This window comes from Barbus barbus (genome assembly GCF_936440315.1).
Source record: "Barbus barbus genome assembly, chromosome: 7".
In the NCBI taxonomy this organism is placed as follows: Eukaryota; Metazoa; Chordata; class Actinopteri; order Cypriniformes; family Cyprinidae; genus Barbus; species Barbus barbus.
In genome coordinates, this window is record NC_136735.1 from 4434607 (window position 1) to 4452238 (window position 17632).

General features: G+C 36.0%; 1 protein-coding gene across 1 annotated transcript in view; it reads right to left on the reverse strand.

The window, feature by feature from the left end:
• LOC306872969 (complement C3-like) overlaps positions 1 to 17632 on the reverse strand; it is a 139067-nt gene that overhangs the window by 81840 nt on the left and 39595 nt on the right. The window contains exons 16-20 of the mRNA XM_079421942.1: positions 17364 to 17435; positions 14051 to 14248; positions 9576 to 9684; positions 3249 to 3340; positions 3000 to 3142 (exon numbers count right to left, since the gene is read on the reverse strand). Of these exons, the coding sequence (XP_079278068.1) occupies positions 3000 to 3142; positions 3249 to 3340; positions 9576 to 9684; positions 14051 to 14248; positions 17364 to 17435 (614 nt within the window). The remainder of the gene's footprint in view (positions 1 to 2999; positions 3143 to 3248; positions 3341 to 9575; positions 9685 to 14050; positions 14249 to 17363; positions 17436 to 17632) is intronic.

Consider the following 17632-nt stretch of genomic DNA (forward strand, 5'->3'; position numbering starts at 1 on the left):
CAGTTACATACTTTTAAATAAAAAAATATTTCATTATGTTAGTCATGTCATGCACTTTTGTTTGTTTAAAAACTGTGAAACATAAAAAAATATGGCAGTATTGATTATTTGCGTCACGTCATCCCATCTCATTTGCGTCACGTGACTCACGTCAGCAAATAGCATTTCAGCTCGGGTTTAGAAGGGGCATGTAATTGGTTGGATCGAACGAACGAATATAATAGCATCATTGACCGAGATGGCTCTGTTTTGAGTCTGAACGAGAGAGAGATCTCCCGTTCGTGAACGAATTGAACGAACTGGTAGCTATACCCAGTTCGTTGACCGGGTAGGTCGGCCATTCTGTCAATCTAGTTCATCAATCAGCAGAAAGCGGATGCAAAGCAGAGGTATCCGTACTGTGCACGCTTGTTTATATTCATATTTTACATACAGAATAACTCCTCGTTTAACATAATCTCAGATTTGAACGTGTAAATCTCTGCCTAAACAATTAAATGTTAACTAGCCTAGTATGCAAACAAATAAAAAAACACTTGTGCTTTGGTCATCCGAAAAGAGTGTAATTTAAAAGATAAAAAGAGTAATGACTTTGATCACTTATTTAGACTTATTTTATTCATTTAATGAGAAGGGCACACTTTTTAATGAAGCCAAATCGGTTTTTATTTTGTTACAAGTAAATACGTTAGTTGAACAACACATTTTGCCGCACATGCTGACGTATTTGTATAATATGGAAAAATGGTCACTGAACGAATTAGTGAACGAATCTGAACGAATCATTTTGGTGAACGAACGAAAAATGAACGAGTCTCTGGAAAGAATCAAAATTTCCATCACTAATCCCAACCTGATAACTTTCACTCTTTACAAAAGTCTATTATAGCAGCTAAATAATATGTAAAAAAAAAGTCAAGGGCCAAGAGCCCAACTAAAGTTAACACTGACCACTATAATGGTGACTTAAAAACTTGTGATTTTCTTCTTTGGTGATTCTGCTTGTTAACATCAGGTGTGTTCAATAATGGTTAATCATCACTCAGTGATAGTGATGGCAGATTAAGCTTCATGAAGCCTCAAGAAGTTTTTCAGCTTTTCAGCCAATTGGTTCACAAAAAGGTTTATTTCTGGAGGCTTAATTTGCTCACAATACCACCTGGTGGCCAAAGAGTGTAAAACAATCAGATGTATTACAGACAGAGGTGTAAAGTCCAGGGGTCAGAAAGTAAAAGTCCTGCCATATTTTTGTTCCACCCATGAACTCAGCAGCTGATTTCACCAGAGGAGCAACCAAGACATTCCTTTCAAATCACAAGTCTCAAGTCAAATCCGTAGTCCTCAAAGAGTTAAAGTTAATGAGATAATTAAGTGACTAATTAAATGATAATTGTGCATTAGTAATGAACACCTGCTGTAAATACAGAGGATCAGATGTTGATGTTTAATTGGTTAAAATGACGCCACCATCATGGAGATCAGTGCTTGCTTTATTTGGGCTCTTAGTAATACAAAGTGATTTGCTTTTAAGCGATTGCAATATTGTTTCACAACAAACATTTTTGCTTTTGTACATTGCTGAATTAAGAGCTTGAAGAAACAGATGAGCTTATGGTTTCTGTTTTTATGTCACTTGAATGAACATCATGAAGGTGTTTCTCTTTGGTTTATTGGTTGACATTCAGCTTTTACAGAACTGTAAAAAGCTCTATTAAACAAATGCCACCTTAATGCTTAAATATTGGAAAAAAAAAGAAGAGCATTATCTCTCAGGCTTTTAGACATGAACACTTATCATACAATCCTAGACGGTGGTGACAATAATTAGTCATGCTGCAGTGCATGATGGGAGTTTTTACTATGGTGTTACCCAGAATGCATTGCAGCAAGAAGCATTTTGTTGATTGTCACCACTGTTGAGATTCATATGCTGGTTCTTGATTTCTGTGCTCTGTGTATGTGTAAAGAACAGTGGAGTTCAAATATTTATATGCATTGCATAGATTTCAAATTTATTCACTATAACTATGAGAGCAGCACTGTCCTTGCATGCTGTAGTTTCACAGGATTTGTTATTTAGAACCTGAACATATAAAAACAAATAAATATACAAATAAATACATATATAAAGTAGTATATATGCACGTATATGCATGTATATATATATATATATATATATAGGACAGCACTTGATGATTATCTCAACACATGAAAATAGCTAACAGTTGTTAACTGCAAAGCACCGATCTCTGCTCTACAACAGCACATGTAATGCTACAGAGAAAGATATAACACAGAAGTCAAGGGTCAAGAGCCCAACTAAAGCAAACACTGATCTCCATGATGGTGGCATCATATTAATCAATAAAACATCAACATCTGATTCTCTGTAATTCTCAGTAACAGCAGGTGTTCATCACTAATTTACAATCATCATTTAATTAGTCACTTAATTATCTCCTTAACTTTTACTCTTTGAGGACTTGAGATTTGTCTCGAGACTCATTTGTGACTTGAAAGGAATGATTTGGTTCCTCCTGAAATCAGCTGTACGAGTTTATGGTTGGAATAAACATATGGCAGGACTTTACTTTCTGACCCCTGGACTTTACCCCTCTGTCTGTAATATATCTGTTTGTTTTACACTCTTTGGCCACCAGGTGGTATTGTGAGCAAATCAAGCCCCCAGAAATTAACCTTTTTGTGAACCACTTGGCTGAAAAGATGAAAAACGTCTTGAGGCTTCATGAAGCTTAATCTGGCAATCACTACTCAATGAATCTCTTAATTACCATATTAACTTTAACACTGCTTCAGTGTTACTTTTAACACTCTGTAGTGTGGACCCATATAGACACAGAGCGGTGTTAATTTGACACCGGGGATTTTGCTGTGTAGCTGTGCCCCTGCGTTAACTGCGTTAAATATTTTTAACACAGTTAAACTAGAAAAAATTATTGCCTGCATTAATGAGCTAATTTTGACAGCACTGTTTTTACCTTCTTCATATTACTTTGAGAGTAGTTGTGAATAATGGCCTTGATTTCCAGTTGTTCGCCACGCACAGCTGAGTAAGGCATCTTGAGGTCAATGAAAAAGCTCTTAAAAACAACTATCTCCTCAGGTTCTGCCACACAGATGCCTTTGACGAGGAACACATGCACACAATGAAATGTTTAAAGCAGTAGATCCTGGATGATGATTATGTTTTACCGAGCATGTATGCTGCATTTGCAGCTTCACCTTACCAAGTGTTGGTGACAGACTGACAGCCAAGATCTGCCAGGTAGTGATAGAGTCTTTCAGGTAGATCACTTTATCTGTGATTGAGCTTGTTGTCCTGGAGTATGAGGAAAATACAAGTAAATAAACAAACAAAAAAAGAACTCTTCTAATGCTTGTTTACTATCATAAGGATTTAAGTCAAGTTGTATAGTGTCAAAGAAGCTTTACAATATAAAACAACAACAAAAAGAACAAACTGTCACTGTCATTAATTTCTTCACCCAGGAATCATTAATTCAGTTCTAAAAAATATACTTATAATATAAAGCAGCTCTACAGCAAATAATGCAGTGGTTTCATTCAGTTAAGTAATTTGGTAACACTTTAGTATACTGTTTCTTAATTACTGTATAATTAATAAGGAATTATTGAAGAACTAACAGGTTCATTAACACTTAACTCACTGTTAACTACTAAGGAAGATGTGTTAACTAATCCACTGTAAGAAAATTGTGCCACAGTAAGGTACTGGCAGCAGAGTCTCCAGTAATGTACTGTTAATTTACAGCCCTTCATTTTTACAGCATGTTACTGTTATACTACCATGGAAATTAACTCTGCTCCAATTGGTTCAAACAGTTCGAGATTAAAATATTAGTATTACGTTAGTAATGTGAATTTATATCATTTGAGTCCACTGAAAATAAATAACACTTTAAATAACTAAAAACATGTATTTAACTCAAATCGTTTCAGTTCATCATCAGCTATAGCACACATGCATGTGTTGAAATACTTAACAAAAAGATCATCAATGCAACTGCACAGTTACTGCCTTTAAATTAAAGCGGCAGAACATCAGTGCTTGAGGTTCTACTCCAGTGGTTTTCAAACTTGTTCCTGTGGACCCACAGCTCTGCACATTTTGCACGTCTCCCTAATTTACACACCTGGTTCAGATCATCAGCTCATTAGGAAAGAGCTCCATGAACTCAAATGAGTGTGTCAGATAATACAGACATGCAAAATGTGCAGAGCAGTGGGTCCTAAGGTACAGGATTGAAAACCACTGCTCTACTCTCCAGCACAGTGGGGACCCACAAAACTACATTAAACCAGTGGTTTTCAAACCTGTCTTGTAAACACCCCTGCCCTGCACATTTTGTATGTCTCCCTTATCAGACAAGAAAAAAAAAACATTTCCCCCTCCCCAATACTGAAGCAATATTGTGGTTTTGTTTGTTTCGTAGTTTTTTTTTGCCATTCAGTAGCACCTGAATGTCAATCAATAAACCAAAAAGAAACACCACTTCATGATGTTTGTTCATCATGAGTTATAAGCAGAAAGTGTAAGTTATTCTGCTAAGGTTTGATCCAGCATTGCACAAACGATTGCTGTGAAACAACATTGCAACTATTTGGAAACAAATTGCTTTGAGTTACTAAAAGGGTCAAGAGACCAACTAAAGCAAACCTAGACCACAATTATGGTGGCATCGTGTGTGTTTGTTTTTTTGTTTTTCAGTTGATTCCAGAGGTGGGACTTTCAAGTCAAATCAAGTCTTCAAGTCATACCCCAAGTCCTCAAAGAGTTAAAGTTAATGAGATAATTAAGTGACTAATTAAATGATGATTGTGCATTAGTGATGAACACCTGCTGTTAACAATCAACATCACTGAAGAAAGGAGGAACACATAAGGTGTGTTCGACTTGAAGCGGCGCTGTGCAGAATGATCAGTGTATGACATCAAAGTACCGCGAGAGCGATTCGAAAGCTTAAGGATCAGTCTGCTCTCTTATCACTCTCGTGGTACTTTGATGTCATTCTGCGCAGCGCCGCTTCAAGTCGAATGCACCTAAGAACTACAAATATCTTCAGTCACAGCCTTGGATGAAATCAACTGAAAAACAAAACAAAAAAAAACAAAAAAACACACGATGCCACCGTAATTGTGGTCTAGGTTTGCTTTAGTTGGTCTCTTGACCCTTTTACTAATTCAAAGCAATTTGTTTCCAAGTAGTTGCAATGTTGTTTAACAGCAATCGTTTGTGCAATGCTGGATCAAACCTTGGCACATTAACTTTCACTTTCTGCTTATAACTCATGATGAACAAACATCATGAAGTGGTGTCTCTTTTTAGTTTATTGATCAACATTCAGGTGCTACTGAATGGCAAAAACAAATAAAACTACTACGCAAACAAAACCACAGTAATGCTTCAGTATTGGTGAGGGGGAACATATTTTTTCATTTTGGCTCAGGTTTTTAGACATGAACATTTATCATACGATCCTCAACAGTGGTGACAATTTTTCATACTACAGAGCACGATGGGAGTTTTTACAATGGTGTTACCCAGCATGCATTGCAGCATGAAGCATTTTGTTGATTGTCACCATTGTTGAGATTCATATGCTGGTTCTTGATTTCCGTACCACTACATATTGAATAAAACGAAAATTGACTTTGAATGGTAACAGTCATAATTTTGTAGGTAAGATTCGTCTTATTACTATGTTTTTGGTTATTGTGAGAGCATTAGTAGATCTATAATGTTATTCCATCTATAAGCATGCATTCAGAATCTGTTCAAATAGATGAGAGACCCCTCAGGAGACAAAAGCGAAAACATGACCAATGTACACATGTTAATTTTTAAAAATATGTGATGTTAAACTGGATGTTTTTTTATCAATTTATTTACACTTATTTACATATACTATTCAGTCCCTTCTAAGTCTTCCATGGTGGGCATTACTGCTCTACAGGATGTGCAACTGAACAAGGCATGCTGGAAACAGTCACCCAGTACAGTCCAACTGAATCAGGTAAGGTGTTTTTTTTTTTTACTGTTACGTTTTTTTTTAATTCTTTTAAGACTAATAAAAAAATACACTGTAGTACTTTGCTGTTATTTTCATAGCTAAACCATGCCTTAATGGAGACGGGACCAGCAAACAAATTTTTGGCGTCTGTTGGAACTACAGTCCTCACCAGGTTGGATTTCCTTAATTTAGGACACCAACGTGATGTAGAAGCAACAGTGAGATGTAGCAAAAATAATATATTTTTACCCTTTAACCCATGCAGTACAGTATGTAGTATGTGCCCTTTTATGTCTTTAAATTTTCACAGATTGTAAATGCATTTCTTTGAATGTTAACACATTTTGAATGCTTGTCTTTGTGTTGTGAAGGATATTGCTGACTTTCGGGCAATGCAAAGAATTCCCTTGATCAAATATTCTGCATGCACGATGTGTGGAATGTGGTTCCTTATTTAATTGTTGCACTTTTACTTAACAGGGCATAAAGGTCCATGTCTTTAATTCATATGTGACAGTGACTCAGTTGCCACCCTTCTGCGCAGACCCAATGTGCAATGTTCTTGTGAGTATCATTGTTTTGTAACTGAGGCAGTATGAAGCCATTTTAAAAACATTTGTATTCTAAATAACTTATCTATTTATAAATGTCTAAATTTATTTCATATTTACTTCCTTTAAATAACATAATTATACTGCCCTCTTGGTCAGAAAATCATTGGAAGATATGTGTAGGTCTCAAAATAATTATATTTTAATGATCAAATAATCAGAAAATGTTTAAATGTTCTGCTTGGGTATTTCATAGCTTACAAATGTAAAGGAAAGTGCTAGCACTTGACAGTTGATGTCAAAGTTACATTTTAGATCATGAAGCCAAAAAAATAGAGAGATCTATTGGCTTGATTCCCTCTCTGGACGTGGCTTCAGTGATTGCCGTTTACAGTTACAGGTCTTACGAGTGAAATTTTCAAAGTTCACGAGTTCGGGGTTATGGTAGTTCTGTTTTAAACCATATATCCCCATTTTTGTTTGCTTTTTTATTTTTATTGTTAACTTAATGGATTACTTCAGATTTAGCTGTCTTTTTTCCGTGTGTTTTTAAAATGTATTGTATACTTCTGCTTACTTACACTTTTAAATTACTTACACTGTCTATAAGTTAAGTGAACCTGAGAATTCACTTAACTTAATTTTTTAATTATTATTTACTTGATCACTTTAAGGCAAGGGGTTTCCTCAATTTTTTAAGTTAAGTCAACTTATTACTTTTTGGAGTGATTAAGTTAAGTCAACTTATCACTTTTTACAGTGTATGCGCATGCATTTTAATGACGTGTTACGTCACGCACGACGCCTAACATCATCACGCGATGCAAATTACACTGCTGTCACCGTGTTATAGACATACCACGTCACTTTGCGTATGCGCGATAAACACATACGCGACGTAGATACGTGACGTCACCGCGCTACAGTCTGCAGTGAGGAGTATTTGCTGCAGAAAGCTACTTTCTCGAAAACAAAAAATATTACCCAGAATTCATTGTTTTTTTTACAGGATTTTACTGTTGTAATGAAAAAACAGGATGTTACTGTCAGAATATGGCCGTTTTTTACAGCAATGTTTTTACAGTGTATGTAAAACAATTTTATGATTGCGTTAAGTAACAGTTAGCTAATCAATAACTAATGTATTCTGTCAAACCTCCTGAAGAACTACTACTAATTATTTACTAGTTAAGGTTAAAAAAAATAACTATGAAATAACTACTACTGAACAGTTATACGCAAATAGTCACTATAATAATCAGGCTGTGGTCCACAAATCAAGTACTTGAGTAAAAGTACAGATACCGCCAAAAAATATTACTCCAGTAAAATTATAAGGCCTATTCATTTTCAAAAGTAAAAGGACAAGTACAAAGTACTAATACAGTAGCAACTTTGTTACCATCCACTACTACTATTATTAGCCTACAATGGAAATTAAATATGCATTTTGTTTGCTTCACACCCAAATGGCGTCATGCCCATTCAAAGTGAATGCCCCCTCAGATTTCTGAGCCAAGTGGATTTTGAATGCATATTCCAAAAGACAAAAAAAAAAAAAAATAGCAGAGTAATATATTTTTTTTGTATATTTGATACAATCGCACCAGTGTGATTAGATTGTGCAGCATTAGATGGTGCGGCACACCATCAGCTACTAAATGGCTGGCAAACGCAGATTTAAATACTAAATACTTTGGATGTTAAAATGTGTTCTCAGACCTTTACACTGTTTGTTTATGGGCAGGTTACGGAATCAGTAACAGCATATTGCAGCTATGAGTGAAACGCAGTGTGGTGGTCTGCAGTTTCCCTGAGCCCAGCTCGAGATCCAGCACCGCTACCGAGGAAACAGGAGTCCGGTTGATTACACTTTGATTGCTTTTAAATGTTTAATTTTTGATTATAAAATGTTTGTTAAATTAGTTTAAATGTAGGCAGTATACATGTTAAAACAGCATAAAATACGCTGTATTAAGAAATGTTCTCATCTGAAAATAAATCGCAAACAAGTTGTGTTGTTAGTTTTACAAAGTATATGATTACTTTTATAGATTTTTTTAGAGTGTAAGTTTGATTTGAGTCAAAATTATGTAGTAATTATTATTTACTAATAGGTTCACTTTAGAATACTGTTTCAGGTTCTAAGTAACTCCTCCGGAATTATCTAATAATTCTTTATTAATTATTAACGGGTTGCCTGTATTTTCATTTTCCCTCAGTCCTTGTCTTACATACAGGAATTTAATTAATGGTAATATGGTATATGCTGAAGAGGCACACATACAGTACTGTATATAAAATATAAAAACTAAGGTAAGTTATCACATGGCACTGGAGTAGTGGTGGGGTTCCTGTCGGAAGCTGATTTCTAACAAAACCCACTCACAAAACAATTCACTACACAGCCAAAACCTCTATAAAGTTTATTGCATTTATTAATATTGCATTTTCATACTACCACTACTACTACTGCTAATAACATTTATATGAAGGGTCACAACTCAAGGTAATTGTGTATGACTGTTCATTAGTAGTTATTTCATAGTTATTTTTCTTGAGCCTTAACTAGATAATTAATAGTAGTTCTTCAGGGGGTATGACAGAATACATTAGTTATTGATTAGCTAACTGTTACTTAACACAATCATAAAATTGTATTACATACTGATTAGTTAACACATCTTCCTTACTAGTTAACAGTAGTGAGTTAAGTGTTAATTAATAATTATCTGTTAGTTCTTCAAAAATTCCTTATTAGTTATGCAGTAAGTAAGAAACAGTATTCTAAAGTGTTACCAGTAATTCTGTGTCCGTATCTGATAGTATAAAATATTATTAAATCAAAGATGTTTCTCAAATTAATGAAAGTATTGAGGCTGAGACAGCATGAGAGTGAGTAAATTAAATTTCATTTTTGGGTGAACTATCCCTTTAACTCACAGCTTTTGTCTAAAGGTTTCCTACTTACCTTTTATCGTAAGTGGGCAGATCAATCTCCTCCCAAAGCCAACTCTCTGGAAACTTCGTACGGGATATAATTTCGTCAGATTCTGTATAATAGTCATCATCATCATCACCTGTTTTAACATATGAATTAATTAATTAATGAGGCAATAGCCCCTTAAGAGCAATAAAACATGTAGGATAAAGAAAATACAAAAATCTTAAATCAGGAATCAGATAAGATAGATTTAATTAATTTTGTCGTTCTTTCCAACAACCATCACTTTTACTTTTACACACAGTTAAAGACACATTTATAAACCGTTAATCCAAAAATTTAAATTCTGTCATTATTTACCCACCCTCATGTTGTTCCAAACCCATAAGACCTCCGTGCATCTTTGGAACACAAATTAACATATTTTTAATGAAATCCAATGAGCCAATCAAGGCCCAAAAACGCAGTAAGGGCATCGTTAAAATGGTCCATGTGACATCAGTGGTTCAATCATAATTTTACAAAGCTATGAGAATACATTTTATGTGCAAGGAAAAATAAAAAAAAATCTCTTCCACGTCACCCTAGCGCCATTATGGAGAGTACCATAACGCATATATTCTACTTCAGCAGCACCACACGCATGCGTTGTGATACTCTCCATAATGGCGAATGCTTGCTGTCTATGGAGGGTCAGAAAGCTCTTGGATTTCATCAAAAAATATCTTACTTTGTGTTCTGAAGATTGTGTTCTTACGGGTAAGGCTGAGGGTAAGTAATTAATGACAGAATTTAAATTTTTGGGTAAACTATCCCTTTATGTCCTGTTCACACCAATATGTATGTTCGGTAAAAAAAAAATAGTTCCAATTCTTCTGCTTAAAAAAATGCCAATGCCAAAAAAAGGCAGATGGGTTGAATAAAACTGCAAATTCACTCTGACAGCTGGTGGAGCATACAGGCAGAAATACCCTGGTTAGTCATAGTTTATATAACAGCAGTTGCTCTGGGCATGTGTCTTCACAATGCAATGGAAAAAGATTACTGTAGAATACCTATCCATATAAAAACAAACAAACAAAACAGATAATGTATTCAAATACATTTCACAATTAGGGTAAACATACCTATTAAGCTCACATACCCATTAAGCACACTTCCATTTTTGAGATCAGATTATAAAAAGATAAAAATAATTTATTATCCTACTTGATGTCTTAACCACATGATGTGTTTGTTACTATATGCCTCCTGTAATTTCAAGTCAATCAGATCATTGCACACTGAGATACGAGTCTCCATGAGTTAACACTTCACTGCTCGTGAAGCTTCGTCAGCGCGGATTTCGAACGGCGTTGCCTAGCATCCATCTGGCGAATCTCCGCTCTCTACCCAATAAAACGGACGAACTCCTTCTGCTCTCCCGGACAAACAAGGACTTTTCTAACTCTGCTGCTCTGTGTTTCACGGAAACCTGGCTGAATGGCGACATACCGGACAGCGTGCTACATCTGCCTAATTACCAGCTGATCAGAGCAGATCGGGACACAGAATCAACGGAGAAATCGCGCGGCGGCGGGACGTGCTTTTACATCAATGAGAGGTGGTGTACAGATGTAACTGTGTTAAAGAAGATGTGCTGCTCAGATCTAGAAACGCTCTTCATTAACTGCAAGCCGTTCTATTCGCCGCGGGAGTTCTGCTCGTTCATTCTCCTGAGTGTCTACATTCCGCCGCAAGCGCACGTGAGCACAGCTTTACAGAAACTTACTGATCTGATCACAGAGAGTGAACAACAACACCCGGACTCTGTTTTAATCATTCTCGGGGACTTTAATAAAGCAAATCTCTCCCGCGAACTGCCAAAATACAGACAGAACATCACATGTCCCACCAGAGACAGTAATATATTTGATCACTGTTACACAACATTAAAGGACGCATATCACTCTGTTCCACGAGCAGCTTTAGGACTCTCTGATCTTATTCCGTCCTACAGGCAGAAACTTAAGTCTGCAAAGCCTGTATTAAGATCTGTTAAAAGATGGACTAACGAAATAGAGCGGAATCTACAAGCCTGTTTCTCTCTCACTGATTGGACTGTTTTTGAAGCCACTGCCACCGATCTGGACAAGCTCACAGAGACTGTAACATCTTATATCAGTTTCTGTGAGGATATGTGCATTCCTAACAGAACTAATCTAATCTACAACAATGACAAACCATGGTTCACTGCAAAACTCAGACAGCTCCGTCAGGCCAAAGAAGATGCTTACAGAAAGGGGGATAAAGTCTTGTACAAACAGGCCAAGTACACACTGGAAAAGGAGATCAGAGTGGCAAAGAGGAATTATTCTGACAAGCTCAGGAAAAAATTATCTTCCAGTGATCCTGCTTCAGTGTGGAAAGAAATGAAGGATATCACCAGTTACAAGACACCATCCCTCAGCACTCTGGAGAACCAACACCTGGCAGACGACTTGAATGACTTTTATTGTCGTTTTGAACGATCACCACACACCCGCCCTGAACACCTCTCCATACCTAAATAACATCATTAATCCAGTCATTGTGCCTCTGCATGAGCAACACAGGCCTGATTTCAACTTCATGGACGACAATGCCCCAGCTCATCGAGGTTGCATCATCAGGGAACGGCTGCTGGAGGCTGGGGTACCTCAAATGGAGTGGCCTGCACGTTTCTACACCTGAATCCCATAGAAAACCTCGTAGAAAAAGTCGTTGTGCAGAGGGTCGTAACCCTGCACCCCAGAACCTCAGTGACCTGAGGGTAGCCCTTCAAGAAGAGTGGGATGCCACATTTTTTGTTGTGGTATACCCACCACTGTTTTTAGCTTTTGTTTCAATAAATTATTTGAGATGAAAAAAATTACCACTCCATGCTTCTTCTTAAATGCCCTACTTTTATATAATATCACTGTAGCATGAACTTTTGACATTTTTCATAAATTTCAGCTGAAAGTCAAATATCTCTAACTTTTTGTGAGTAGTGTATTTCTCATATGTAGTTAACACTTTAAGACATAGGCACAGTTCTAATTTAAAAGCAAAATTAAACTGGTACAGTGTTGGATTGCAAGACTTAAACAGATTAAATGTATATATTTTAACACCATATTGACTAAAATCATGTTTAGTTTACTGTACGACCCAACACTATGTTAAAAATTGTTTTTAAATGTTGAGCACTTCCTGAAATACATATAGGGTTCAGACAATTAGATTTTTAATATTATACATTTAAGTGTAAATGTAATTCTGGGCCTAGTAAATCAATTTATTGTTATTATATTATAAAAACCTAACTTTTACTAATTTCTTCCAGATGCAGTGATCCAGAAATTTCTTCACCGGGGGCCTCTTCGGGATGGCAATAAACCAAAAACTACCCAAGCTGTGGGAATACAAATCTGTAGACCTTTAGCTGAACCACTACAATTGGTTGATGTTCTGTTTCTTATGCCTGTTCAGTGTTTTGATCAGTTATATATGTAAATGTAAATGTTTTTTTTATTGTGCAGCTCAATAAGATTGTTTAATTTGTTAAAGATTGTTCTAATTAAATAAAGACTTGAAATAGATGTTACTTTTTGTATCTTATTGCACCATTTAACATTTTAGGCTTAAGGCATGAAATGTGCAATGCACTGCAACTTTGTAGATGCATACAACCTGTATTAAAATATAATTTTAAAGATCAAAGATCACATATTAAAAGATCAAATATATGAAACCATATATTTCATAATTAAAAGATTGTCATATATAAGTGACACGTCACATATGTAAATAATTTGTATGCATATATGTCCAATTTGTATATAACGCATAATTACAAAAGACATATATCTCACATATATTAATAATTATATACATTCCATATATGGCAATAAATGTATTATACATACATAAACATATATTTTTGTATGGGGTAGACTTATATGTCAATATATGAAATTGTCCCATTTTTTAATATGATTCATATATGAATAGGGCATATATAAAGCATGTATTGCTTATAAGGGAATTTCGTATATGCACATATATTACATTTCCGTATGGGGATTCTGAAACCAATATCTTGTGCACTAAAAATGTCTCAATGTAGATTTTGGTGAGCTTAATAGGTATGTTTACCCTATTCTATTCAACGACTACCCACTTTTACTACTGTTAAACTGTTAAACACTACTAAATATTCTCAGATGCAGCCCTACTGCTGCATGAGTGGCTGTTTATGCAGGATTTGAGACAACTCAATTAATGCTGATATCTCAAGATACGTTTTTTTTTTTTTTTTTTTTTTTTTATCTCTAGGAAATATAAGAATGCCAACAGGCCAATCACACACATAATAAACAAATTGCACAGGTAGTTCCCCTGATGGTCTGAGTTCAATGGTCTGGGCTTCATCATGCTGCTTTTCTACCATATGACATACTTAAAATTGTGTGACAAACTTAATCCAATAATATATTTACTGCGAGCTAAAATCAGCTCCTCCTTTTGGGTCTTCGCGTCTTTGCGGGTTTTCATCTCATTGCAGCAGTGCAGGAAGGCCTTGATACACTCTGGTCCATCTACGATGTACGTGGCTCTTCGTTCACAGGTGTAGCCAAGTTTATTATCCCTCATCCCATCAACGCAGCACTGCTTCAGTTCACCAGGGAATTGACCAGCTGAGAAGACAATAGTGTAGAACAATCAGAGGTGTAGGAGAAAATGTTGAGTACCAATGGCAGATTTAAGCATGGGCAACATGGGCAACCGCAAAAGAAAAATAAACTCCATGCGTGGTTTTTACCACTCATTTGTACGGCACATCAATATCATGCCAGTGGGTCAATAACATGGTCAGAGTGTGCACCCGGAGAAGTACTCTCTCATTCAGACACATATGGAGGGTGAATCAACTCCAGGGCATAAGGCTAAAGTAGCCTAATGCTTAGCCTAATAACTACATGTAAAATAAAGACATCTTTTTAAAGACGCTCAGGACAGTTGACAGCCCACTGCAGCACAAAAGCAGTGGCGGAGTCAGAGGGGTGTCCAGGGTGGCACTCTTCAGAGTGTACACTTCTGGTAGTAGTGTCCGTATGCGCTGCTACAGTAAATGCGACTTGTGTATGGGCGCATTCATATGCACTTTGTTGAGTGTCGGCAAGATTGTCGTATTTATAGGCTAAGATTAAAAACAAGCTCCCTATCTGGTTCATTTTTATAGAGTTGCTACTGAATTTTGAATTCAACAAAAAGTTGTGTCGCACATAATCACAACCATTCATTGTTTACATTATCAGTCTTTGGGGTGTCACTGCAGAAAACTTGTGCACATCTCTGTTAATAGTCCTACTATGTATTATATGTAGTTAGTGTTGTTGTAATGCTTAAATAAAACAATTAATTTGAAATAACACAAATGTATTAAATCATTCTTACCATTTGGTATTTAAGACAAGTCTTAGGTTATCCTAACTTTAAGAAGTCATGCATGATGATTTTTAAGAAGATTCTTTTCAAGAATTTGAATTCTTCTTAAAGCCGGGTGCACACTGTGCGATTTTTAAGAGTCCTTTACAATTGTTGCTTGTCAGACTGTACGAACATGATGATCATGTAACACTGTGGGATCTGAGTTGTCATTAATGTCAAACTACATGACAGTCAGAGGTGGAAAGTCCAGGGGTCAGAAAGTAAAAGTCCTGCCATATGTTTATTCCATCCATGAACTCAGCAGCTGATTTCACCAGAGGAGGAACCAAGTCACTCCTTTCAAGTCACAAGCAAGTCTCAAGTCAAATCCCAAGTCCTCAAAGAGTTAAAGTTAATGAGATACTTAAGTGACTAATTAAATAATTGAGGATTAGTAATGAACACCTGATGTTAATAATCAACATCACTGAAGAAAAGAGAAACACAAGAACTGACTTCACCCACAGCCTTAGATGAAATCAACTGTAATAAAAAAAATAAAAAAAACATTGCCACCATAATTGTGGTCAGTGTTTGGTTTAGTTGGCCTCTTGAGCATTTAATAATTCAAAGAAATTTGCTTCTAAGCCATTGCAATATTGATTCACATCAAACCTTGAAGTATCAGATTAGTTTATGTTTTGATCAATGAAAGTTCTTGGTTTAAATCTGTCTGGTTTTAGTATTCTTTTCTTCGGTTTACTAACTGCATTTGACTATTAAAGAAAAAAACTAATTAACTCCTATTAAGCAAACACCACCATAATACTTCAATATTGAGAGAAAAAAAGATTACTGTTTAGGATTAGGCTTTTAGATATGAACACTTATCATATGATCTTCAACAGTGGTGAACAGTGGTTGTTAATTGTCACCACTGTTGAGATTCATATGCTGGTTCTTGTGTGTTTAAAATGAACTGGAGTTCAAATATTTAGGTCTTACGTACATTAAAAAATCAATGACTGTAAATATAAGAGAAACACCTTGCTTGCACATGGTTGATTATGCTAAACCTGAACATATAAATGAAACAAGGTAAACAAAATATTTTGGATATAATCAAACCTGCTCATGGTGTCTGTCTGCTCGCTGATCTCTGTGCTTTACAACAGCACATGCATTGCTACAGAAATGGATCTATCACACTAAGTCAAGGGTCAAGATCCCAACTAAAGCAAACACTGATCTCCATGATGGTGGCATCATTTGAACCAATAAAACATCAACATCTGATCCTTTATAATTCTCAATAACAGCAGGTGTTCATCACTAATGCACAATCATTATTTAATTAGTCACTTAATTATCTCATTAACTTTAACTCTTTGCGGACTTGGTATTTAACTTGAAGACTTGCTTGTGACTTGAAAGGAATGTCTTGGTTCCTCCTCTGGTGAAATCAGCTGCTGAATTCATGGATGGAACAAAAATATGGCAGGACTTTTACTTTCTGACCCCTGGACTTTCCACCTCTGACGATAGTCAAGACGTGTTAAAAAAGGGTGTGCACAAGAAAACTTGTCCGGAGTTTTACATTATCAACCTATAAACTAGTGATGGTGAAAGGGTTAATTTCTGGAGGCTTAATTTGCTCACAATACCACCTGGTGGCCAAAGAGTGTAAAACAAGCAGATATATTACAGACAGAGGAGGATAGTCCAGGGGTCAGAAAGTAAAAGTCCTGCCATATATTTATTCTACCCATGTAATATTGGCGGCGATATTGGTGTATTTAAGAAGAATAGTTTAAGCAGCACTACACACCCACATGAAAACAGCAGCGCAACTGGGGTTTATCATAGCCAAGGCAACATATCACATGAATTCTATGAGTGGGGGATGAGAGTGCCAGAGTTTATGGCAGATAAAAGAGATCTCAACCATTAATTCTGATCATGGCTTGTCTTGTAAAACAAAGACAGTTTGACGTTCTTTTTTATATACAAACGTAACATCACTCGCTTTATTATTTTGCTGCACAGTTGTGCAGTTTTGGAGAGATGTATTATATGTTTTTATTTATTTGCTTGAATTTGTAATTTAAATATGAAGAGTGCCATCTGAAATGTTTTCTAAAATTAGAATTTTTCTCAGGCTCCTTTTTATGTTCTGTTATTTCACTTTAATGGCAATGAAAACCAAAGTGAATTTTAGAGTTGGCAGACGGGATGGTTCGCCCAGGGAGCCATACAAGCTATAAGCCACTGGTGAGAACTAAATGGGGGAAAGATGAAGTTCACTAAAACGTGAACAGTGACCTAAAAAGATAAAGGTTTAATATATATAACACAGAATCTGAGTAAAGTCCAGCTTCTCACCCAGTGTACCAGTGATCTGCAGGAAAAGATCAGCTCTTCGTTTTCTCTTTGCAGGGGCAGGACACTTAGGCGCTAGAGAACAATTCATTTGAGAAAAAAAAATAGTTTATTGTAAAAATAATGAACCCAAGAGCAGCTAGACTGATTTGGTAAACCTAATCAAATAAATTCCAAAAAACAGGCAACTAAGACACAGGGAAATAAAACAACTCAACAGGAAAGACATGACACAACATTCAAGGTCTGACCAAAGACATATCATTATCTCA